Source organism: Diprion similis, chromosome 11 (assembly GCF_021155765.1).
Source record: "Diprion similis isolate iyDipSimi1 chromosome 11, iyDipSimi1.1, whole genome shotgun sequence".
NCBI classification, from domain to species: Eukaryota; Metazoa; Arthropoda; class Insecta; order Hymenoptera; family Diprionidae; genus Diprion; species Diprion similis.
In genome coordinates, this window is record NC_060115.1 from 7,483,771 (window position 1) to 7,510,656 (window position 26,886).

At 45.7% G+C, this 26,886-nt stretch overlaps 1 protein-coding gene across 3 annotated transcripts in view; it reads right to left on the minus strand.

The window, feature by feature from the left end:
- Positions 1 to 26,886, minus strand: part of LOC124412348 (transcription factor Sox-13) — a 129,706-nt gene that overhangs the window by 46,090 nt on the left and 56,730 nt on the right. For 2 of the 3 annotated variants that reach the window (XM_046892140.1, XM_046892139.1), the window contains exon 1: positions 1,791 to 1,991. The exons of the other annotated variant lie outside the window; for it this stretch is intronic. In XM_046892140.1, the coding sequence (XP_046748096.1) occupies positions 1,791 to 1,807 (17 nt within the window). In that variant the 5' untranslated portion in view covers positions 1,808 to 1,991. Of the gene's footprint in view, positions 1 to 1,790; positions 1,992 to 26,886 lie in introns of those variants that run through there. 3 annotated transcript variants of the gene reach the window in all.

Here is a 26,886-nt window from a genome sequence, read left to right on the forward strand (position 1 = left end):
TGTGCCCGTAATATAACGCACAATGTCAAATCCGGCACGAAGCTCAGGAATAATTGAATTAACAGCTGCAGTAACAGCAACAGCAGCAGAAGCAGAAGCTCTTCTAGCCTACGGTCGAGTGGTCAAACGAGACGTCGTTTGTACTCGTCGCGGTCATGTGTGCAATCCGTCGACGGTGTTTTATTCGCCCCAATTATTATCACACAGCGAGAGATTTGATCTCTCTCTCTCTCTCTCTCCATCTATCTTTCGGGAATACTAATTTTGTCTATTTTGACTTTTCATTTTCTTTCTTTCTTTTTTTAATCTTATTTTTAATTTATCCTCGCGACGATGAGCGAGGTGCAGAGTTAATGTATTGAGGAGAATATATAAACGACAGGCTGAAAATTGACGATAATTGGGAATCGCGGGGGACATGACAGCGCTGGCGTGAAAAGCTGTTTGAAGTAAAACGACGGTGGTTTATGTATATGTATATACACACACACACACGCATCCATTATTTGTGTATGTGTGTGTGTGTGTGTGTAAAGAGACAGATCTGCCGAATTGACGTTCTTTTAATTTATAATGTCTTCGGGGAGATGGGACGAGGGGCAGGAGGAGGTGAATAGGAAGAAGGTTCAAGCCGAAGAAACGTGACTCGTCGTTTAAAGTTTTATACGGTTTTTCCCCCAACGTCGTGGGATCTTGGTTTGGATTGTTTGAAACACGAACTGTAAATACCCCGTCGGTTGAGTTACAAAAGTCTACACAGGAGTCATTATTCTTTTTTACGATTGCAGGGCCTATTTTAAAACAACAGCATTTCCCTTTCAACGAGCGAGCGAGTTAGCTAGCTAGCTAACGAAGAAAGAAGGAAAGAAAGAAACAAAGAAAGAAAGAAGAAGCAAAACCAGGCTACTATACTGTCTGGCTCGAAAGAAGCTGAAGAGAAAGAAGAAGAAGATCTAGAGAAGGAGAATAAGGACGAGGCGGAGGAGGAGGAGGAGGAGGAGATACGGGAGGAAATGAACGCCGATATCCGAAAGTTGTCGCGAGGGTGAAACGCGAGCAGGCGTTTTACAAGCCGTCAACGAGTTCGACGGTCATGAATTAACCGCGGAGATGAATCGCGCGCTTACGATTAGCGGCTTCGGCATGAGGTCACTGGGTCACACAGAAAACGCCGCGGCGAGGAGGCATGCAGGTCCCCGTTTTCGCCCCCCTCCCCCTCCCCCTCCCCCGCACCTTTCCCCTTTCCGCACCTCATCCTCCTCATCTACCTCCTCCGCGATCTCCGATGCCCAGAGCACATGGCCTCCAGAGAAAGAGAGAAATAAGGAGGGAGAGAAGGAGAGAGAGACGTGGAGGAGGAAATTGAGTCTCTTCGTCACGACGCACGATCGCTATGCTTACACGCGTTGCCGAGCAAAGTTAACAGCCGATTGTCTCCGCGTCTGGCGCCAGCCGCATATTAAGAACCGCAAAAATTGGCACCCGAACCCGATCATCGGCGGATATAGGTGTCGTTCCGAATTTTAATATACACTCTCGAATCGCGTCACACGCAAAAAGGATCCCGTTTCCAGACTTGCGTCACTTTTCCGGTCTGCTGCCAAATAAATCGGCACACAATAGCCGCGCGTTCTATCTATAATCGCACATTTTTCTGACTGCCGAGTTGCAGACGACAGCGGTGACTGAAGTACCTACCTAATACGAGTATATATGTGTGAAACTTTAATCGCGAAGCCCGTACATCTCGAGGGTGCGAAACTGGGGGTTGCGGGTCAAAGTGCACTTACCTGCCGATCGTGTTCATATCATGCTGCACGCCGCTTTTTGGGGTTGGTGCAGGACCGCTCGAGGAGGACGAGGATGAGGGTAGTAAAGCCGCGGACACTCTCTCACCTGCACCGCACACTGCAGCTCTCACTGTTGTTTATCTATTTATTAATATCTTTCACTGATCGACGTTAATGCAATACACCTGCGTCTACGTGGTACAGTTCACTGGGTCGCGTCTTGACTTGAACGGTATAATTGACGCCTCTCTTTCTCTTCCTCCGTTTCAATGGTAAACTTGGAATTTACGTTGCCCGCACGATTATCGACATTTATATATACATACATACGTATATATATATATATATATATACAATCATATATAAATATATACGTAAAAATCTCTCGATCCGTTACATTCCCCTGCACCCCCCTTTCTTTAAAAATCCATATCAGGTATTATACGTGTAAGATAACTGTAACCGGGGTGTTTTAACGCACTATATCACGCGATGATTTACCTCCTGTATTTATCACACTTATATCGATTAACAACCCGCCCCCCGTTCGGGGAGGGGAATCCCTTGAGTGACGTGATCGCGTTTTGATGTTTCAATACATATGCATACATACATACATATATGTACATACATATATATATACATATATCTAACACTGTGTCGTAGTCAACTGGGGGTGTTTTTTTTTTTTTTTCTTGTTTTGTTTTATTCTTGTTGTTGTTGTTGTTGTTTATTTCTTATTTATCTCTCGTTACCGCTGAACACGCGGCGGTTCCAGAGCTCCTCTGAACCAGTTGCCGCGGCGGAAGTCACTACCGAGTCCGCACAAGGTGCAGAGTGTATCCGGTCGGCGTCGAGGGGCGGCGGGGGGCAGGGCGGAGGGTGGGGTAGGGGGGCGGCGAAACCGATATGCGTAACGAAGGACGTCGTCGCCGTCTGCCTGCGACGCTACAATGGGAACAATCGCGACGTCAGAGCGTCGGCTGACTGACTGAAGCCGCGAGTAGCCTGGCGGCAGCGGCCACCGTCAGACCCTCGGCTCTCAGCGACGCTGCGCGCCGCGGCGCCCCACCCGAGGCCCTCCGCTTCCCGTCGCCAGGACCACACCCCTTTTGCCGGCGAAGCCCCGCCCCCGATCTCCGACACCCACGCTACACTCTCGCTCTATTCTCTGCCTCCCTCTCTATCCCTCTCCCTCTGGTTCGCTCCGGGCTCGAACAGCCGCGTATATGGTGCAGTGCATACATACATACATACGAACGAACGAAGGAAGGCGGCGCACACACGAGCATCGACGGCTTTCTGTGCATATGTGATCCCCCGCAAACCAACGCACGAGAGTATAAAACAGTAGCTAGAATCGTGCCCCGCGTCGCGACGCCGATAGTAGCGTCTTGCACCGAGTTGCGGTCGGGTGTGCGAGCTGCAGGCGAACGACAGGCTCTCTTTCGTTTCCTTTCCTTTTGTTTCGGTCGCTGATTACCTACAACCGAGTGTGCAGGTGCTGTGCAGGCTGTCTTTATTTCTCTCGTCGGTCCAGGTCCGGTCGGGGGCGGCGCGGTTCATTGTCACGGGCGACGGGGGCGAGGGGAGAGAATCATCCCCTTGCAGGCGCCGCGGCGCCAGAGAGAGATGGATAGAGATAGAGATAGAGATAGAGGAGGAGAGAGAGAGAGAGAGCCGGTTCGCCGCGGGTGGGGCGTCCGGCCAATCGGAGCTGCGCGCAAATCACAATGCTCATTGTTGCCGCGGCCCACCCTTGCCGACGTCGGCGGCGACGGTTCTCCAGACTTACGCGCATGTGCCGACAAAGGGGTTGAGGTCGCTTACCGGTCTCGCCTCCGCCCCCCGTAGCCTCGCCGACTCGCGGCTCTCGCTCCTTCAATATCCCGCATACCTACCACCTAGCCACCTACCTATGTTATACCCATCAACCCTCCCCCTCCGCCGTCCCTTGCCCCTTGCTCACCTCTCTCACCTTGCGCGGCTTCTTCTTCTACGTAATATACCTGTAACTATACAACCTACACATCACAGGAGCCCCGTGAACACGGTTCGGTTCGGTTCGGTTCGCCTCGCTTTCCTCGCTGGTTAAATGAAAAGGGGGATGTGGATGGTGATGCTCGTTCGCCGGGGCGAACGCCACCCTCTCCCGGAGAGTCCTTGCTTTTGCGGGGGAGGACGCGGGGCTCAGACAAGAATGGCGCCGGTGCGCATCCCTTTCATGTACTCCGCAAACCGTTCCACCACTCCTCCTCCGCCCCCTTACTCCCTTAACCATCCCCTCCGCCACTCGCGGCGTCGGCGGATGGTCTCTTTGTCGTTGAAACACCGCGCGAGCTGCGCCCTTCTTACCCTCCCACCCACCCACCCCCGCGTTATACTCACGACGTGTGTTCGCGTGTTGTTTTACCCTATGCATATGTTGTAGATTATAATATATAACCAGAAGGACGAGCAACGATTGCGGAATTGAAATGACAATGATAATCATTCTTGGGATTATATGATTATCGATATTACAGGATCGTGGTAACAAGGATAATGTAATAATGTAGTAAAACAGAGATTTATACATAAATCCTTATAAGATTGTGAGTGAAAAACGCGTCAATTTTTTCAGATCATTTATTATACGCTAAACGATTTTTATATCATTCGTTAATTAGTCCTGAATAATTAATTTCAGTATCGCGCGTTGACGATTTCTTTTTCGAACGCGTTTTCCATCTTGTTGTAATATAAGCGCAGGTCTTGCCCGATCATACCAGGAACATATTTATTACATGGCTCTCGAGTTATTAATTTTTGCAGGTGAACCGTATTATCGCCGCGGTTATAGTTGAGGTGAGATGATGCGAGCTAACCGAGAACTTCAAAGTACTCGTGCCGCGTTTTTAACCCGCGATCTTAAACTGTCAGATAAAATCGTTGACTTTACTGAAATGCTCGTGAAGAAGAGAACTCATTGAGCTGCGCGAGGAGGCCAAGGAGGCGAGACAATATGCAGTCTCTGTGTATACTATACATATATATATATGGTACATGGTATATACATAATATGTATATTAAACTATAATACTTGCTCCCGAGGCAGTTCGGCGATTTAACTTAAGCTTGGGAAATATTGAACAGTTTCACGCATATATAACCAGCTTCCTTTTCTTTATCCCAGCTCCGAAACAGGATTCGCGATATAATGTTACAATATGCAATATAATAATTTTACGATCTTAGGCCAAGAATTATCTGCGCATCTCTGCTTTCCACTTAAAAATTTTTCAGTCTTCCTTTTTCTACACGTTATTCGTTCACATTGCAGAATAAGCGGATCAAAATGTAACTATCAAGTTTACGATCTTTTCGGAAAAATGAGAGACTAGCAGATTTTGTTTTTTTATTTTACTTTCAATTTCTGTAATTCTCTGTTAAAGTTACTGCAAAAATCCTCCGAGTTACTGGATCGACGGTCCGATCAATCGCGGAGAATAATTGTGGCTATAAAAAGAAAATTACAGTAACGTCAACAACAAAAGCGCACTAGTCCCCAAAGTACCAAGTACCACAGTCATTTTTATCACCGATAACGTGACCGCGTGGGGGTAGTAAAATCATGCTGCTCTGAATCTTATCCGATATTCCCTTCGTACTGTTAATGTCTTATCTCTCTCGACACGTTATGTAGCTGTACCAATGTTTGCTTTCAGATTTAGGTATAAAGTGTGTCTGGTATGTACACAGATATATATTACCGGGAAACAAGTATATCGGTCAACCGATCAACAAGATACCGATCTGCGTTCGTTATAGAGCGTTTCCAAACTGGCAAGATGAGGCTGCAACTTAGCAGCCAAGCTTGTTAAAACTTTTTGAAAATAGAAAAATGCGGTTCAGTCTTACCCCCGTAATTCTATGAACAGGTATTGATGGTTCGAGGTATTTCACAAAATTTTTTATTGTCCACCTTCACTACCTTATTCGAATGAACTTTAGAACGTTAAGCAAGGAACAACACGGAAATTATAAACTTAAAAATGCAAACTGTAACGAGGAAACGAAATTTTTTCATCGATTATAATTTGTGTCGAACTCGGTTACTTTAATGTTCAAATAATTATATATCATGGAAATAATCAGGCCCAATCGATATTGAATGACGTTATTGATATTCGATCCTGAGAACATCATCAAAAATCTGTATAAAATATTGCATAACTTGGGCTTCTAGTTATTATTTTTACCCTGCAGTTTAGAGTTTAAATCAATCTCGCAGAGCAAATACAAATTAAAAAAAAAAAAAAAGAAGCAACTAAATCAAATAAAATAAACCTGCGAATAGTAGGAAATTTGCAGTAGCAGGGCTAACCGAAGAATGATTTCGCCACTGCGACGAGATGTATTCGGTGGTTGAGATAAGTATTCGAAAAAGCTCATAGAGACGCACCTTGCACCTCGAAGGATGCGAGGTTCGTTGTATGAGGGGGAGCGATGATCGTCGGTTAGTGTAAAAAGCGGGAAAGGAAATGTATATAGGGTGGGATAGAAGTAAAATAAACAGGTTGACAGTAGTGGCAGCATTGTTGGGTCGCGCGGTCGGGCCGTGCTGCAGTTGAAGAACATCGCTCTGCGGAAGGTGCAGCAGGAGGAATATATAATGTAGGCCGGGTTTCGGGATTGAATGACGAGTGTTTTCCCGAGGCGTTATAAATCCGCACCCCGAATTACATGGCTTAGCTAGACAAACAGCTTGTCTACTGCAGGGCGATACGCTGCTGGAAGGTCTGAGATCCGGGCGGCGGGTATCCATCCGTCTCTCTGACAATGAGATCGCCCGGGGTTGTAGAAATAGATACACTTCATCCGCCTCTCGTCTCTCGCCCCTCTAGCCACGAGACTTCTATTTACAAGCTCCACAATAGTCAATGGCGAAGCTCACAGTCTCGGGTTGGTTCATCCTCCTCCTCCTCCTCCTCCTCCTCGTATTTTCCTTCTTCTTCTTCCTCAGCTTCCTCATCATCATCATCATCTTCTTCTTCTTCGGAGTTAGCCAGCAGCTCGCATACCGCCCCAAACAAATGACGCCTCTGCCGTAGCACGTGTTTGACTTTGTTCCGAGAACCGGGACTTCTGCTGGGCTGTCAATCTCCCGGGAGCTCGAGAGGGAGAGGAAATTTACTCCTTGTTTTAACCCCCCTCATCTCCTCTCTTTGTTTTTCTACCTCTTTTTCAACTCTCCGTTTTTTTCATTTTTTTTTTTTTTTTCTCATTTACTCTCGAGAATTCTTCTTACAAATGAATATGTAGACGTATGGGAAGAAACAGTGTCTACCTAACTACCCGAACTCCATCAATGGAGAGCCCTGCTCATACGGTTTGTCGGGGAACTTTGTTCACCACTATCCACGAGGGCTTTTAATCTCCGGACTTTTTTCGCACACTCGTCACATCTCGATCGTCTGTCCGCACTGCAAAACTCTTACGTATATCTCTATGAACTGTCATCGCTAGCCAGTCTTCCTCCTCTTCTTCTTCTTCTTCTTTTTCTTAATCCTCTCATTTACTCATTTTCCGTTTTATTAATCGTACAGATGTAGAGGTGTGAAAACATTCCGTTCCCTGCCACGGAAACATGCACTTTTTACCAATGGGATAAACGATATCGTGGCACTGGAGCACGCTCTTAAACTTTTCCTCGACCTTGACATGACTTATTCCAGCTTCACTCTCTCCAAATTAACTAGGTTGCAGATATGGGATAGGCACACGTGACCATGGGCACCGCTTATACATCCCTCACCCGGCATACGTTATCATCCCTTATTTAGATACGCTTTGAAAATGAATACATCGGGACATACGGGGAGGATATTAAATTGGTACCTACATAGCTGGACAACATGCAAGTGAAGATCGTATTGTTGATATTTACCGCAGTTAAGAATACTTCCAAGTTGAATTCGATCCAAGTATACTTATACAGCTACGTGTATAAATGATTACTTTCTGATAAACTGCAATACGTACGTTATCGTTTACACGGATCAAATAAATTTCCTAACAGTGTAGCGTGTATGTAGTTTCAGAGAGATGATAAGAGGAGTAGATTATCACATTTTAAAAACTATCTGCACGCAACATATCTTTTCCTATTATCCATATTTTAAGAATACTCGTTAACTCACGCGTATCACGTAATCCATTAAAATGTGGTGAATATTCTACGATGACGTCTACCGATACCGAAATCGGTCGATTCGATTCTTTCCGTAAACCACGATGCGATTGGCAACTGCGATTTACAACTGTTCTTCCAGATAGATAAGCACCTGCGGTACAAGTATGCTGCACCATATTGTTCAAGTGTCCAGGATAATAGAAATCAACACCGTAGGTACATACAGGTACTAACTAGTATGATATACATTTGCGGTGGTATCGTTGACGATATAATGAGTGGCAAACTAGTCAGTCGAAGCGATTGGGTTTCGAACCCGTATTAAAGAGATGCAGTCCCGTTCATACACATTACACTCTTACACGCAAGCCTCGTCACTGTGTGAAGCAGGGTAATTGATCCGAACGGTGAAATTTCAGCCTCGCGGTAATAATACGTGATCAGTGTCCCGATAGGTAAACGTACGTATATAAGAAGTCCAGTGTAATATACAAGAAGTTGTCCGTGGTCACGTTATGTAGATAGAAGAATTGTAGCTTACAGGTTACACGCGAAGAGCTGCGTTTCAGGCCGCGTATACATACATAGGAACTAGTGTCCATCCTGCACATATATTCTATATACATATATGCATGAATGCTTATTAGCGTGGTCGTTAAATGGAAGATCACGATCAAGTGTACAAAAAATTGCTCTCTAATTTTTTCATATTTTTATATATTAATTCATTATATCATTTTTTCGATCACTTTTTTTAATCATCGTTGAATCGTCGTTATTTTCGATTGTACAACAAAAAAATGTGTGAGGAATTTCATCCTAGTGGTCAAGAATTAGGTACAAAAAACAGACCAACAGGGAGATTCAAGGCTGTAAATAAAAATCTGGAAAAATTAAGAGATTTGTTGTTTTTTTTTTTTTTTTCTTTTTCTAATATATTTCAAGCCGATCTACGACGATCCAACATTGGAATATCCAAAAAAAAAAAAAAAAAAAAAATTCTTACGATATTATTCTATTCTGGTTGGTGAATCGCGATCCGCAGAGACATGAAGAACAATGAGTGTCGGTATTACAAGCCGTTGCTGCAGTCGCTAGTCGCCTCGGGTAGCTGAGGAATGATCTCGATTTCCCTCTCGATGGCATACCTCCATGCAGTGTGCACGACGTCCCGCTGCAGCCAGCACCAGCACGTGGAGGCGGCGGAGGCGAGAGATTTATGCCGCACGGCGTTTCGGTGCTGCAGCATCAGAAGCAGAAGCATTCGGGACGTTTTGCTCCCGCTGGTCACGGACGCCGTGTTATGTCCGCCGCGACGTCGACGACGAGGAGCATCACGACTGCAGCGAAGACGACGCGACGCGACGCTTGTGAATGAACATTGGCTCGCGGCGCTTCCGGCGGCCGAGTCCCCTCCTCCCCTCCTCCCCCCTCCCCGCTCTTTCCTCTTTCCTCTTTCCTCTTTCCAACGCGGTGCGTCGCCCTCTCGTCCTCAGCTTCGCTTTTCATGAATGAGTCCCCGTTCCGATTACCGAAGCTAAGCGGACAGCTTGTGCGAGACGTACCCGAGAACCTGGCGGAGATGCATCGCGTCGCTGAATTTAGACCGTCATGATGATGGGAGGGAAAGGGAAGAGAAGGGTAGGAGGACTATCCTTCTCTCCCTTTCTCTTTTTCTCTCTCTCTCTCTCTCTCTCTCTCCCTCTGCTCGCGACGTTCTTCTCCCCCTCGCCGACACCTACGTGTCCAACACCTCGCAGCTTCTGCACCGCTGCGACGACGAAGAATCTACTCTAAGTTATAAGCTGAGGATTCCTCGGTCGGCGCTGCGCACGTTGCTTCCATTATTAATATTGCCGTCCTCGCGGTCCGCGGGTCGCCGGCTAAAAACTCATTCTTTCCATGCCCCCGCCTCCGCCGCTACCTCACCCACCCATATTCATCTTCGCACTCTTGCAGGCCTCACTTTGGAATTATAAATAGGTGTGCGGTTCCGTCAACCTCTGCACGATGCGTCGCGAGTCTCTATAACTGCACGAGCTTTTGTTATAACTATCTCTATTACAATAATTATCATTATAATACGCGTGAACAATTACTGCATTCTATAATTGTCATATCATCCAGGAACTATATCACCTGCGGACGATCTGTCGACTCTGTTGCACAAGAATTAATTGTGCAACAGAATGAGAAAAATAGATAGATAGATAGACTTGGATACACGTGACACGTGGAAGAGAGCGCGAAGATCGCGCGATATGGAAGCCTGTAGAGACAGCATAGATCTAATTCTCGCGCGCGTTTATCGTCGGCTTATGAATGAAACGGGTCTCCGCGTCGGAATGGCAGCAGAGAGCCAATTGCACGAGGCGAGGAATAATGGCTACTTTGTAATGATCCAGCGACACATGTATGTACGCATGTGCAGCGTACAGCGAGTATCTACATAGCTTAGGAAATCTGCGTTATCGAAAAAGTGTGAAATACGTTATGACGTCGAGGAAGATTGCAGGGTATACAATAGCATGCAGTATGGGTGCAGAAGCTGCGGGTTCGCAAGCTCGCCCCACCGTGCTTTAATGCTTATAATTATCTTCTCTCGAGTCGGAGCTTCGCACCTACATCCTACGTACTTATATGTACAGCCGACTAGGTATATGTATAGTTCTCGCAGGCGCGAGGAGGCGGGAAGAAAGGAAGGAAGTAGGGAAGAATGAAAGAAAGAAATAAGGAAAGAAAATGTATAATGCACGTCAAAGGCGGAAGAATTTATACACAAATAAAACGAGAGGAATAACAAACCGAGGCACCGCGAAGTCAGCTCGCGTGTAGCTCCGTTTGATCGAGACACTGCACCGTGTATATAATATAATACAAGCTTGTTAGATTATAGTGCTACTACTGTTGCAGCGATGAGGGGTCACGGAGACAAGCCGCTATCTACAGAAAATATACAAACGACTGAAACGGCGATGCACGAGACTGCAGCGACGATTATATACCTACACGCCTACTACTCACACGACGATGTGATTATTGTCACGATTTTTGTAGACAATGTCGAAACAAAGTATTTTCAAATTGGCTGATCCGTTCAAGCTTTTGAAAATATCTATATAACAAGACAAACAGGCTATCGTATTTCGATGATTCTCGCGTGCATGGTATACATATACCTACTCGAGGAGAAAATTAATAATGGTAGGAAGCAGCCACGGTACCATTTTCAAAATCAATATTATTTTTGCCTTATTACGCCGGTGATGGGTGCATATGGGGTGTATCTACGTATCAGGAAGTCAGTCAATCGCGCTTGACGGAGAGTTAGACGAGTTAATCGTCTGCGGAAGCACAACAAACAGGGAGATAATAAACGCCGTCTCTGTCCCTCCGTATACGGCTACGATAATAATGCTCTCCTCCCGCCTTCCTCCTTCTCTTCTTCCTTCGTCACGGGTATCGATGCAGCCTGCAGCCTGCAGCCTGCAGCGAGTGCAGTGCCGGTGCAGCAGGCCGGCCAAAGGCCGCGGGAACGACACGGAGCTTTTTTCGACTAAAAATAGGTCAGGATAGTGCGGTGAAGACGGTGCGGCCTCACCAGATACCCGCCGCACCTTCCTGCACTCCTCTCGCCTCGTCATCCCGTATGCATGATGTGGACCCGGCCTCTCCCCCCTCCCCCCTCCTCCCTCCTCTTCTCCTCGGACTTCTCCTCTGCAGTCTCGTCGTTCATTTGTGTTTCGGAATATAAGCGCGAGTCCGCAACTCTATATACCTAACCGCGCTTTGCTATTCCGGAGAAAATGGAGAAAGAGGAAGACGAGGAGAGAGAGAGAGAGAAAGTTGGCGGCTCGTTGTGCATCCTCTCGATTCCTAATGTGCAGCCAGAATTTGACGGGTGCTCGAGAAACTTTCTTCTCCTTTTCAAGAATAAATTCTAAAAACTTATATCGTACGAATGTATCTATATAATATCTGCACAAGTATCAAATTTTTTTTTCTTTATTATTATTATTTTTTTTTTATCACAGACTCGAGTCGTTATGCAGCGATGTAATACGTGTACGTATAAAATATCCTTGGATGGATATTATATCCTGTGATTTACACGGGAAATAGATTTTCACAGTATTTATGGAAAGACGTAAAAATTTTTGCCTTAAAATAATACCTAATGTGATCTGAGTAAATTGTTCTCTGCTGCGATGGGATTTATTGCTCATGAAACCGCGAGCCCGAGATTTGTCTTTGATTCTAATTAAGGTGATGGTGGCGTGAATTCGACGAGTCTAAAAGAGACCAGCGGAAGGTCGTTCAAACCCTGAACTTCGCCTATTCGGTCTAATTTAGCCAGCATCACACATATTCGAAACTGCGGCGTGTTGTGTATATATATATATATATATAGGTGTAGTAGCTACGCACCGGAAGCTTTCAGGGACGTTTTTTTCCTCTTCGTTCTCTTATATAAGTTTCTTTTATCAGTATTCGTGCAGTATCCGCACGCACACACATTCTACAAGTGTATAAGTAAATTAGCCAACTGATCGAATTTAATATAAAGAAACCGCGAATATATGGAATGAATTGGAAGCAAATTTCTTTTTTCTTACAAAAAAATCCGGAGGTCTGCATAATGCGAAACTCGTAGCGTTACAGAATTAATGCATAATCCCGGATTTTACGGAACACGGTACGGTATACCTAAAGCAAATAAAAAATTCCCGCGATATTATGCATATAAAAAATTAGCCAACACGGCAGACGTACACCTACGTAATTTATAATGCGAAATTGATCCTTGAAAAAATCCTGGAGTGAGCAGGTATGCATACGTGTAGATATATGCATGTAAGTACCTACTGATCAAGAGCGAAATAGTTTGGAAATCAGAATCTGCATCACTTCAAGTTCCCGCGTTCGCGTGCAGCGATCATAAATTACTCGTGTATTACATGTACGTACAACCTTTACATTATTGAGATCAATCGACATGCATGCACCTATACACAGGTGTATATAATCGTGGTTTCGCGAGCTCCATTTCCTGGGGGCGAGTATAAATTAACGTATAATATACTCGTTTGATAGGATTTATTTTTACGTTTCTCATCTTCTTCCTGTTTCGATTCAGAGGCAACGATTCGCTGTAAACGCGTATCGGTATATCTAAAACAACTCGTCGTCGTGCGGACACGTTACACCTTAAATACCGCAAAAACAAAGCGGGATACAACCGAGGCAGCTATAGAGGAACGAAAATGATCGGGAAACCTGCAACCCCCGAACAAGCTCTGCAGCTACTTGATGTCTAAGCGGAAAAAGAATGTGACCGTGAGGGAGAGGGGAGAGGAGGAAAGGAGAAGTGAAGAGAAGAGAAGAGAGGAGAAGAGAAGAGAAGAGAAGAGAGGAGGGGGCTGCTTTCGTTGGCACCACCGCGGAAGGGGGTTGAGGTTGCGGTGACAGAAACGGGCTGGCGCAATGATTAATGGGCTGGAGCATTAACAGGCTATTGACAAACACGTTTCTCATCCCCCGAACGGCGGCTCCATCCACCCTCGGTGGGTGGGGTGGTCACCCATCCACCTCTCCGCCCCCAGGACCTCTTCGTCTCTTGGTTTCGAGTCGTCGAGCTGCGCGACGGCGGCTATATAATCTGAAACTGAATGGGAAGAAAGCGGGGAAAGAAGGGAGAAGGAGCGACGGGGTTGGCCTTTCTTAAACGCCTCCTGCAGGCTCGCCCAGCTCGCCCAGCTCGCACACACACCCCCGCACCCTTGACGCGAAGGGCATCGTAGCCAAGAGTTAGAAGGCGATGAAAGAGACGCGGGCGTAGCAAAGAACCTGGCAAAAACGCGCCCCGAACGATCCAGGAGTCGAGATAGATTCCCCCAGGCTATCCGGAACGCTCACCTCGACTTTCGATAAGATTCAGGCGATCCTCCTCCTCGGCTTCTTCTCACGTCGTCGCGCTGGATATCCTAACTCTCGTCAAAGATCTTCCTGGTACATATTATCATGCAAAACGTCCCGCCATCGCTTCAACCTCGATCGTGAAAACATCGTCCTTCGTCCCATTCGGAGGGAGGTCGTTCATCGTCTTCTACGTCGCGCGTCGAGGTGAATATTTACTGCGCTATGTCGAAGGCGCAGGAGTGCGAGTCAGCCTAAGACGCGCCGAGATTGATATGGGATATTCGACTCGTTATGCGGGGAAACCTGGAAGCAGGAGTTAAAAGCTAAACGCGATCGACACTTTTCCGGAATTGAATTGTTCGAGCCACGTATCGTAATTCTACTGAATCAGCTTTTCAAGCTTTAGCTCCGATTCTTTTAGTTGATTTTTCATATATTCGTCAATGTCGTTGTAGCTGAGGGGTGAGCGGAAGGCGAGAGGAAATTCGCACGTTTCCAATTAGCCCGGAAGCGATAACTGCACGATAACCGCTGTGAGAAAATATTCATCTTCGATTAACGACCTGCACGATAACCGGTTTTCGGTCGATTACCAGTGTATAATAAACTGTTAGAGATAAAGTCTCACGTAAATTCCGACGACTTTCTTATCGGAGTCGAGTAAAAGATTGCAAATTACACTTCCTCTCTGACTTCTATATCGCATTTCTGCAATCGAAATTCAAAACTAACAAGAATTTTATGTATTTTCTGAAATATTAAAAAATCCCTGATTCCAAAATCTGCCGTTTATCTCGAAACCAAAAATGACTAAAGAGTGATCGGTAAAAGTTGAAACTATAGAAAAAAATTTTGCCTCGTTTCGGTAGGTATATAATGCGATCTATTTCGGCTGGTTTCGTTGTGGTAATTTCGAGTAGAAGAGAGACCAACTTCTGGTGTGACGATTTGTCACGCGTGTGTTTTGTGTCAGCCGGTAGTCGGCAGGTCTATCTGTCAGTCATCCCTCGAGCATGGTTCCAAAGTCGAGTAGGTTTACGTACGTACAACAAGAAGCGGAGCTTGCACGACGAGCTTGACTAGTTTTTGGCTGCTAAGCTCTCCGGCGTTAGGCCGCGTTGATTCTTTTTACGTACTTAAATTTTTTCGTTTCTTCATACCGGTCAACAAAAGCACGAAGAGCTTACGCGCAGCGCGTCCAGTAGACCCAAAAGTACGGACCGCACGAGCTGTGCGAGAAAAAAAGAATTCTGGCTAGCCGAGAGGGTCGCAGATGAGCGAGCAGCCGGCGAGCAGATGCTTAAAATATATACTCGAACCGGGCCGAAGGTGTTTTTCGGATTTCACTCTCCGCGTTTAAATAAAGAACAACTAACTCCGGCGTTAATTGTTGTCGACACGGAAGTCATCGATAACCGCGGCCATGTTCGCGCGCATTGACACCGGTGCTGAGTCGATCATTCGAAAGATTGTCGACGAAAAGTAGATCAGATAAGATCTAGCTCCAAGCATCTCTACCCCGCGTATCAGAGACACAAATTGAACACGAAATTGCCAGAGTCTCCTCTCGCTAAATGAGATTTTTGCTGCTGTTTCCGTTTTCTTTTTTACCTTCATCTTTGTCGCTTACTGCGAATATACGAAGGAAGGTAGGTAGCGGTGCAAAACGATTTACTGCCGAACGCCAAGGCGCCCTTTTATTTTCTCTGTTTTCACGCCCCACGTACGTACTCTACACACTGCATGCACACTGTATTCACGGCACCTCGACTCATCGGGTTCTTCTGGTTTGCCCCGGGCTCGAAGCGAGTAGATATCGGGTTGCATCCGAAGTAACATTTCTAGATTATAGTACTGCCGGTTACTGCCGCAACAGCAGCATCAGCAGCAGCAACAGCAGCGAGCTGAGCCGGTTTTCGATACAATTTATGGTGGCAGCCGATTGACTTATGAACCGATAACGTCTGTCTAATTACGCCGGTAGCAGCGTCGCCGAAGCGTGTCACCGCTGGTCATTTCCACTGGCTCTACGTGTGGGCAGCAGCAGCAGCAGCAGCAGCCCGCGGTTACTGACCAGGTGAAGAGAAACACGGGCAAGGTGTGCACCGATCTTGAGTAAATGTAGGTGTCGTCGTCGTCGTCGTCGTCTATCGGCCCGATGCCCCCTTACTTACATGCATTTTAACTACAGTATTATAACAGATCAGGTATGCAGCAATAACTTAAACGTGGGACGGCGACGCGACTCGCGTCAACAACCGGCTAACGTTCTTGCGTAAACGGCGTACCTACGTTAAAAGATTAAAATCTTCTCTCGATGTATTACTTATATATTCAAATGGAACTTCTCATCCGTTGGTTGGATTTAGTTCAGACGTTTAGTTCACTTTATACGATCAATAGAGATACACGCTACGTCGTCGTATTATACATTCACTCGAGTCTCTCAGTTTTTTTATTTCTGTGAAAAGAAATTTTACATACAAACGATCATCGTTTTGGTCATTTCAAATGGCTGGTAGTCATGTTGCATAGTCTCGGATTATCGTACAACGTCCGATATCAAATATTGGTCAACTCTACTCGAGTATTCTCAATTCAATACATATAATATCGTACGCATTAAAAATATTATAAAAAAAAAAAGAATCCTCATCATCAATCAAATCAAATAGCGATGTATAAATTAGTGTACATCAAAAAGTCGCCTAATTATCGGTATAAAATTGGTAAAATCGTGTATTGGTATTCGGAATATACGAGCGAGAGCTTTTCCGTCTGTACGAAGTAACATGATCAAGTAGATACATAGAAACGCGGTAGACGCAAGTTGATTAAGAACGTGTGCGTGAAGGCAGGAGTGATTTATCTATGAAGTGGAATCGACGATAATATTAATAAAAAGTCAGGGCACGAGTAGCGTCTCAATTTCCGCACACATAATAAAAAAAATTAAAAAAACTTCCCTCCTCTTCGCATACATGATCCACTGCAGTTCAAAAGAGAGAAAGAAAGAGAAAGAGAGAAAGAGAGAGAGGGTACCGGGGTCCAGTTTTTCGATTTATTTTTATACATCAAATATTTTTTCTCCACCGTGCTCATCCGTCTACATATAATCCACTTTAGGTTTTCGCATTCAATCGCAAGTTCGCGGGTTATAAGTACAGAGCCATAGGATATGATGCGTGGTAACGAGCCGCGAGATGTACCTGCACGTTCCTTTTATGCACCGTATAATGCGGGCAGAATCGTGCCTCCAACTCTATGCACACCCGATTTCAACCCCCAAGCGAACAGCACCAAGTTGACCACAGCGCTGCAGCGTCCGCAGGGCAGCCTCGACGACCATCGAATCCGAGGTACAAAGTGATTCCCGTGGCTGCAAGTGCCTGCATGTGCACCACATGCACTCTCAGGTCGAACGTCATACCTTGCAGACAGGTATTTCATCCAACTCGTTGAGGGGGGGGGGGGGGGGGGGGGGGTTGGAAGCCAGAGCTTCGGGGCAATCGGTCGCGTTCGGTTCCTTGCGGGGGTGAAATGGAATGGCGAGAGAGGTGAGGGGGTGGAAAAATAGAGTAGAAAGACGCGGAGGCGGCGGTTCAACTCGTTCTCTCCATTCATATCGCAGGATGAAAAGGCCGCGCGCCGAACAGACGTCGTGAAAAGAGAAGAGAATTATTATGATTATTATTATTAACGTTTCTATAGGAATGATTTTCCCTTTTCCATCTGTCTTCAACTTTCGGTACATACACCCCCACCCCCGCACACACACACACACACACACACACCTACGTATACACGTAACCCACCTTTCCTCTCCCTAGTCTCGTACCTCGCTCGTCATTCTCTCTGCAGACTTTCTACACGTTCTCGCACTATACATACGTACATACATACATACATGCATGTACTATCTTCATCTCCTTTTCTGTATAGGTAGGTTATATGTGTACGTGTGTATAAAGCGTTATCGACGTAAATGTATGGCGTTGTGCAGTGGACGGATATGGTATAGTATATATATATGTATGTGTGTGTTATATGTATAAAGGCTACCGGATCTCCTGGATTTCCACAGAAACCGGGACGTGCCCGACGACTAGGACGACCACCAAGACGATCCTCACCGCCACATGTATACCCGAGATGGGGTGCATGGGGTGCATGGCGTGTATATGTATATGCACGTGCGTGCCGTCACCCCCGAAAATTAACATTCAATCGATGAGACTTAATTTCAAGACGCATTGTTCAGTCGTCGACGAAGGTCTACCCTTAAGTATCATTTGTGAAGCTCAAGGTTTGCAGATAGTAAAGAAATTGTTATTTATTTTAAAGCTTTTCTCAGGGGTTCGACATTTATCGAATCATCATCATTCTCATATTTCGTTGTATATGTATCGTCGAATAATTTGTATGGAATTCAAGTCGAAGAAAGAAATCAAAGAAAAGACATATATGTAAAATCCAAATTGTTGATCACTGTGAATTTTTATCAAACTTTCGGCATAAAATCTCAGCCCACCATTATCGGTGCCATTTCTTACACCGTAGTTGACTTGTTACTGTAATATATATATACGTGTATTAATATTATATACGTGTCATTCTAACGTGTAGAAGGATTAATACTTATTATACATACCGTCGAAAATGAATGTATATAACAAACAAAAAGCATACGCATATGTATAAGCAAAGTCGATGTAAGCTGTAGATACAATGAGACTGTTGTCTGCCTCTTTAAACACGTGTCGCGATCCGCATACGTGGCACGCACGTCGTCATTACAACTTTACTAGTCTGCATGTATAAGCGACGAAATCCCTCCTCGAATTCGAAATTCGTACCTTTTTACCGCATTTAAATACACAATATAAGTCGGGGAAGGGTGAGGCAAAGTGGGACCCTTAAGTAAATAATCCCTATGAAATCAGAACAAAATGTTTAGCTTTCATACGAAAAATTATGCTAAATTATTATCTAGCTTTCTCAAGAAAAAGTAATCATAAATTCAAGTTGAGAGTAAAGCACAACTTGAAACGTTTCGCGTTACGAGCTGTGCAATAACTCGAGTAAATGATTTTCGAGTAATTCATACTTAATAAAAAGTTCAGCTGTTAAATTTTATCCCTTGTTATTTAAAAAATTTCAGGCGGCCTACTTTGCCCCCAAATATTTTTTCACATCAAAAATTTTAAGGTGTTCACTTTGCCCCACCCTCCCCTAACACAGAATAATACACACAGGAATATTTCGGTCATTTTTTTCTTCCTCTATTCAAAACACGCGGCTCTCTAACCTATCAGCGGGCTGCAAGGGGCTGAAGAAGAGGGCGAAAAAGGGGGAGGAGGTGTAGGGTCATCGACGACGGCTGATCGCCCTCAAAAACGAGAGAATGACCGGCCTCGAACGCTGCGGAGTGACCGACGCCGTTTGGCCGGCACGGCAATTATAATACATCCGAGACGTACGTCGACGTATTATAGTCGTCGGGGGATAACGAGCAAGCGCCTCTGTTGGCTCATTTTATTCCCCTTTCCAGATTCTTTTTATTCTCCCTTTTTCTTCCCCGGCTCACTCCGGTAAATATATCCGCCCCCGATCTCTCTCTCTTTCTCTCTTTCTCTCTTTCTCTTTCGCTCTCTCTCCCTCATTCTTTTCCTCTGGTCTCTCTTTATCCTCTTTCGCCGATCCCGATGCTGCCGGACAAAGAAAATCTCTGTGCGCGACTCGTCGAGGCGCCAAGACAACCGCGCCGAGTGGCAAGACTTTGTAATTAGCGGACTCTTCTCTGTACTTTATACAACGCATTACATTACACTGCATTCACGTACGTCCGAGGTCTCAGATTAGTTTTTCACATACACTCGAATTGCTCGCGTGTTGCAGAGAGACGTTGAGACAGAGAGAGACAGACAGAGCGAGAGAGAGATGCTTGCGTATTATACGGACGTTAACGTATAATGAACTAACTGTTTTATTATTCTCAGCGGTTCTCAGCTAGATGCTTTATTCACTTAAGAAAGATTCGAATGCTTCCATTGGTCAGATTATGCCAACCAAATTTTCATCTCCAGAGTGTAAGGGAAGACAGTTGTGTCGACGATTCTGTTCTTAATCTCCTCAGGTTTAATCAAGAAATACCTGAACTTTGGTTTCCAAATGATTGTTTGAAACTCGTAGGTAGGTACCTGGTTAATATTCAAGAGAATACGAAACGCTGTAATAGAATTTTTCTCGTTACGTAGTTGAAAAAGAATTAAAATCCACAACAAGGTATGACTAAGTACAAAACGTACGTCCGACTGAATTTGTGTGTTTCATCAATTTGTCAAACTTCAAGATAAACGTGCGTATACAGCTATTAGGCAAGTTGCACGTCTTCTAAATAGCCTTTAATTATACACCCTAGCTATGGTATATGTATATACATATATTCGTTGTGAGTATAGGTATGCCGTTTCTATATTCGTATAATAACGAACGATTTGCGACATCATATAGCACGTCACGTGACGGCGATATTAATTCTCGCTGAGTCTCGACAATTGGAAATTGGCTACCGCGCGACGAAACTTGGTCGCAGCTTCCACAACGCCGTGACGAGCGTATCTCGTTTCGTCAAGAACAACATCGTCAATCCGTCACTTGGGGTATAATAATACACGTAGCTATTCTGTCCCGGGTCTCGTTTTAGCTCGTCGAGCTTCTCTCCATCCATCCATCCATCCATCCATCCGTCCGTTCATCTCTCTTCCTCGTCGCGATTTTCGTCCACGGAATCACGGACGATGGTGCAGAAGCCAATTAGAATTTGGTGAAAAATTGGAGAAACCTGGTCTTCGTCAAGAGAGCGGCCGATGTGACCGTTGCAGTAAATATTTTGACATCATTCCGTCCCCCCGCCTCACGAGCTCCACTCCCCCGCTTCCTTTCCCCCTTTGCAGTATAAGAGATCGGAAATCGGTGATCTATTTATACCCCTCGAACCTTCTTTCTAATCATCTCGCGAATGGCCTGTAATTCTTAGCCCTCCCCCCACCCCCAGTGTCAGCAGGTTGTAACAAGATGAAGAGCGCCTGACTGCCCTCTCTTCTCGTCTTCCTCGCGTCGTATATACCTAATATCGCCGCAGCCCGAGGAGAACGAGCAAAGTCTATGTATACGTGTGTGTGCGTGTGTGTGTGTGTATATATATATGAAAGAAAGTATGCCGTAAGAAAGTATAACGAATGACAAGGCGGTATGATGAGCTATTCCGGTCACGGGAGACGCGTGGCGAGTCCTCGGGGCTCCCGGGGGTCCCGCAGGAACGGCGGCAAGGGATGAATTGCGGAGCGAGAGAAGGAAGAGGAAGGAAGGGAGCAAGGAGGAGGAGGTGGAAGAGGGATCCGGAGATACGCGGATCGTCTCATCTCTCCCGCTCTTCTATATCACGTCATAAAAATAATCAACTCCACTCAATGAGCCCAGGGACACTTTGATCTCGGCATTTGTTTCTCCCCAAGGTTCGCCCCGGCGTCCCGTGGCTGGCAGGATTCTTCCTCCTCCTCCTCCTCCTCCTCTTCTTTCTCCTTCTTTTTCTCCGACGCAGGGGGACGCAGACGCGGGTACCTGGCCGGTGTTTCTGTGCCACGAATTTTCGAGGGGATGCCGCCAGCAGCTCCCCCTCCCCTTTCGCCATCTTTTCGACATTCACCCAACTTTCACCGACCGACGTTGAATTTCATGCTTTCGCGTACTAAAAAGTTAATGAGAAAAGGGATGGCTATTTAGTCGGAGCTGATGGGTTCAAGTTTCCCGTAAGAAAACCCTGGAGCCTCTCCTTACATTGGCCACTCCGAAATTGAGTTTTCCGCAAATTTCGTACCGCATGAAGACGTTGACGTTGACGAGTTTTTTTTTTCCCCTTACTCCCCCGAGTAAAAAACAAAACCCCATACCTATTTACGGTTGCAGTACAGTTTTTAACTATTTTCGATTCTCACCCCATAACCGAAAATTGTATAACTGCATGTCTGGGTAAAAAATGAAAATGAGTTCACATGGAAACAACCTAAATCTCTTAAAGACAAAAAAAAAAAAAAAAACCCACCCGTTTCAAAGCTCCAGCATTCGATCTTCCGTCAAAGCAGGCTATTTAACGACACACAATTCGTCCCCGTAGGCTGCACTGATATTTCGATGTATGTACGAATAACGCGGATATTCGCGGACAGGCGACCACTCCGGGACCATTAATGGAGTCCGTATAACTTCCCATTGAATACCGACTAACTCTAACTCTACCGGCCAATGAGAGCTGACTTTGCATTATGCATAACCGTGGAATGCTGTGTTCACAGTTGCGAGAGTGCATTGCTGCTGCTGCTGCTGCTGCTGGTGCTGCATGGCTGGGTGATAACGCTCGCACTGTGTACCTAATAATTATTATCACTGGGATGACGGCAGAGAGGCTAGGCTCGTATGATTCACGCGTTTGCATCCGGTTCATTGATCAGCCCGAGCAGAGAGCTCGAGCCAAAGGATTGATCAGCGTATGACAAATTAACATAGCTTCTTGATTGACGCGAGGCGTCCCCGCGTTTCGTGTGTATAGGTACATGCATGCGTTCGTTATACGTGGATATTGTGCGAGTATATCTGCGCAGTCGTATCCAGCGGCAGGAATGTGTGGACTCGTATAGATCCCTGGATCATGCCTCCACCCCCTCGCTTATCAACTCTGCGGGTATTCAAACAAGAGACCGAGCCACGGTACACATTCATTTGCAGTATTGCAGAATATAATCACAGCGCGATGGCGACGGAAGCCGGAGGACAAAAACCAATCACGAGAGTTCAGTCGGTCGACCATTGTAGCGGAATGGTAAAAATCGTTGCTCGGTTGACGGAAAAAATACGATAATTGGACCTGCGGCCCGATTGAGAAAAAAGCAAAAATATTCTCCGTACAAAATAAACCTCGAATCTCGTTTTTATTCTCTAACTGTGGCAAGAAACTCGTTTAGCTTTTACGTGAAGCTTTTGTCAACAAAAAATCTGCATTTTCCTTTATCGATTTATACTCCGCAGTTGGTTTCTGATCTAATTGAGAAAGTCCTGGAATGAAACGGTGTAAGTATTGTATACAAATTTTTTACCCTGCACTTTCAAAGTTTGATCTGAAAATGATTTCCGCAAACAATTGCATCATTATAGGTATACAGAAAAATATTTGTAGGCAAGCTTGACGCAGGTATTTTTCAAAATTCACCAATTTTTACCACAAATTCCTGATTCTACCGCAATTAACCGTTAATATAATTTTCACAAGAAAATAAACGATGAAAAACAATGCAAAATTTCCGTGACAACTGAATATTTGACAAATAATAAAAAAAAAGTCTTAAAGAACGTTTTTCGTTTTCCAGGATCAACGCTTCAGCGGATCAGCGACGAGGGCGTATTATAAACTCATCATATAATAATGACCCTAATGAAGAGCAGGCGAGGGGGTAACAAGTTCCGTCGGGGGTTGGGGCTTATCAAATATTCAGACCGAATCAATCCTAGCGCGGCAGGACGGGGCGCGAGAGTTGGCGAAGGGGTGGATCACTCGCGGGGATGCGAAGAAGGAGGATGGGGAGGGGGAAGAGGGAGAGGAAGAGGAAAAGACGGGGGGTTGGGGGCGGCTCGCTTAACCCTTGAGTTTGCGGCCGGGGCTAAAGTAGTTACGTTTGTCCTTTGAGTTGATAGGGCGAGGCCACGGACGACCCGACTAATCCTTCGAGCGCAAGGATCCGTCCTGCTAATAGGGGTAACCTCGTCTTCGCCAGTGCCTTACACCGCTTCTCGCTTCTCTCTTCCCTCTTCGATCTCCTCCCCCTTCTCCCTCCAAGGTCCTAGATAGTCCACCTGGACCCGCGGCGTCGCTGCACCGTATAAACTTGGATCCGGCGTCGGGACGGCTCGTCTTTAATATTAAACGAAAATTCGAACTCCGGTCACGACGGGAGATTCCTCGGCTAGTCGAAAATCCTCCACCCGCCGTCTGTACTTACGAAATAAAGGATAGATCCTGCATGGATTTCGTCTACTAGGTGACCGCAGTCTGTGGTTGCGGGAGAGATCAGTTAAACCGAACTTGATGTGAAATATCAAAACAATATGATTTAATATCACGAAGGTCTGAATTATTGTTTGCAATTTCCGGCTTTCAAAATAATTACTTAATTAGATTATTGCCTGAGCAAGGCGACGTCAATCCAACTTTCGATCCTCCCGCAGGATCGGGAGAAGGTCTTCTTCCCGAGGATCGGGTGGCGGATCACCGAGTAGTTAGGGTGAGGATCGAGGCGAGAGCGCGGCTAATGACTCGCGGAATGATTGATTCGCCGGTCTGCTTTCACTCTGGTGGCTCGTTCGCTTATAGGTAGGCATGTAGGTGCTCGGGTACACCGGAATGCCTCTGTATCTCTCCGGCATGTGCTCTGCCGTTGAGTTCATTCGCTATTCAAGACCTGTCACACACCGCCTGCCGCAACATTCAATAAATGTAATATAATCGGTAGAATTCATTCAGCTGAAGCCACCAGCCACCCCTCCGAGAGAAAGAGGCAGGATTTGCACGAGCGTCTCGTAATTATACGAGGTTTCGATGCGACATCATCGTCAAATATTGACGTTATTTTTTAATTCATTTACGGTGAACATCGATCTACACTTTTGTTATTGTTCGACGATTTATAAACGAGACGAGATTAAACTTCGTCGTTGCGAAGTTGGGGGAAATTATTTCAATGAAACCAGATTTAACGTAGGTATAAGGTTAGTTTATAGTCAGGCGAACAAGCTGGTTCGAGTCCCCGAGTCTCTGGAGCAAACCTTCGTTGAGGATTATAAATGATCCGATGAATTTGTAATACAAAACGTGCACGAAGCGAGTTGACAAAAAGCTGAGTCACTTATCGGCCGGCTTTTCAACCTCTAAAGTCATGTGCCGCATGACACCCCGAGTGTATAGAGAGGATCCGCAGATACCAACCCTCTTATTTATCGCGCCTAAACGGGTATGGATCGATCGATTATATCCCACAGCTTTGTGCGTAAAATCAAATTTCAGAGCGTTGCCATTCGTTGAATTTAATTATTCGATTTAAATAATTTTGTTCGTTGGAAAAATTCGTTAAAAATTGTTAACATACCAGAGTATTTCAGAAATGGAAAATTAAATCAGTTCATCGATATTTGCCCCAGTTCAACGTTATACGTTCAATAAATTGTCTATCTCATCCGTTTTATTTCTCACATAAAAATGGTAATGTTATATGGTGCAATTTGACATGGCATAGTCACGGCGGGCCAAGAGCCCATGGAATAAGTATTGCGCAGTATAACCGGAACCTCATATAGCTGATCGTGAATATCGTTGGGAATTTAGCGGGAGAAGTGTTTCAGCCCGAGTCCTCAGCTACGTTCGCAGTATCAGGACATTGTGAGCCTGTCCCGGAGAGATGGATTGCGTGCGGTAATATAATGTACCCAGTGTCAGGAAATAAAGGGCATTTTGTGCCAAAGGGATGACAGAGTATTACGCCCTAAGCCGTTGCCGCTGCCGCTGCACAGCCGAAACGCGAGCGCGGCAAAACCGCGTCGAATTTTACCACAAAGAGATCGCAATATTGGCGAAAGGACCGACATTTTTGTTTTATTACATTTAAAAATAGTCTACACGATTTTTAGCAACGATATGAAATTATATTACGAGAGACATTAACAGCACGCATGGACAGCTGCAGACTAACGTTATTTTATTTTGTTTACATGTTTATACTCTCTTCGACAAAAATATTTCTCGATACCAATTAACAATAACTATAAAAATTCGATACGGCACCTGGTTTCAAGATGATTTTGATGCTTTTATCATCGTTCAAAACCGAAGAAGAGAACCTGATTCCAGCCCCCCCCCCCTCCCCCCTGATATTTCCAACGTCCACAATCGACGCTCTGCACCGATTTGAAACTCGAAATCGCGCGAGAAATCGACATGTGTCAGACATATTATCGGAGTATAGAGAAGCGAAATCGCGTTTGTCGAGGAATCGTTGACGGAGTAACTCGACCTTGCATGATTGAACCTCGTTACCCGTTGAACCCGGTTGGGAAGTGACTGTAGAATGGGTTTAGGGGGTTGGCTGGTGACAGCGTCGCTTAATCGGGGGCGTACATGTAAGGGACGAAACCCCTGGCGGGTCGGCCGAGCCGCAATTCCTAGGCGTCGACGTCGCGTCGTCAGGTCGTGACGGAGCGAAGGGCCACCGCCTAGAAACGAACAGGCACGCGACCCATCAAAGGGAATAATTCAAGAGGCGGCAGCATTGTTCGCGCGGCTTGTGAGGGGGAGGGAGAGGGCGCGTACCTGCTCCCGATCCCAAATCCGATCCCTCGGGACGTCCTCGCTGGCCCCTCCATCCCCCCTTACCGAATACGCATTAAACAAGTGGAAATAGCGATGCAAAGAGAAACTTCGGCGTGCGTTACAAACTGGAGTTCGTCAATGGCACCGCAGATTCCAGATCCAGCGGAAAATCGAACGGCCGATAAAAATAACATCTCGATCAGAGGAACGATTTTGTTCGTACCTTTTAAAAAACGGCCAATTTTCTACGCGCTCTATGATGTATCGTACAAGGGACTACCGTCGGCATGGCAGGAAGAAATGGACGAGCAAAACACGTGTTGACATCACCGAGAGTGGCGTTACAGGCGAGTGCCTTTGGAGCCGTGATCCTTTCGCTGTGACCCCTGTTCCATTAGCCCTTTTTGCCCGTTCGAATTGCATTAAAACGGAGCTCGCAGTTTAAACATAGGCATGCGGCATACCTACGTTGTGCGGAATTAGGAACGAGGCGGTTCCTGTGTTTTTTCCAATTTATTTATTCTCTTTTCGACTCTTTTTCACTGGTACGTGTTTGTTTGTTTGTTGCTTTACACACGTCAATTTGGTTG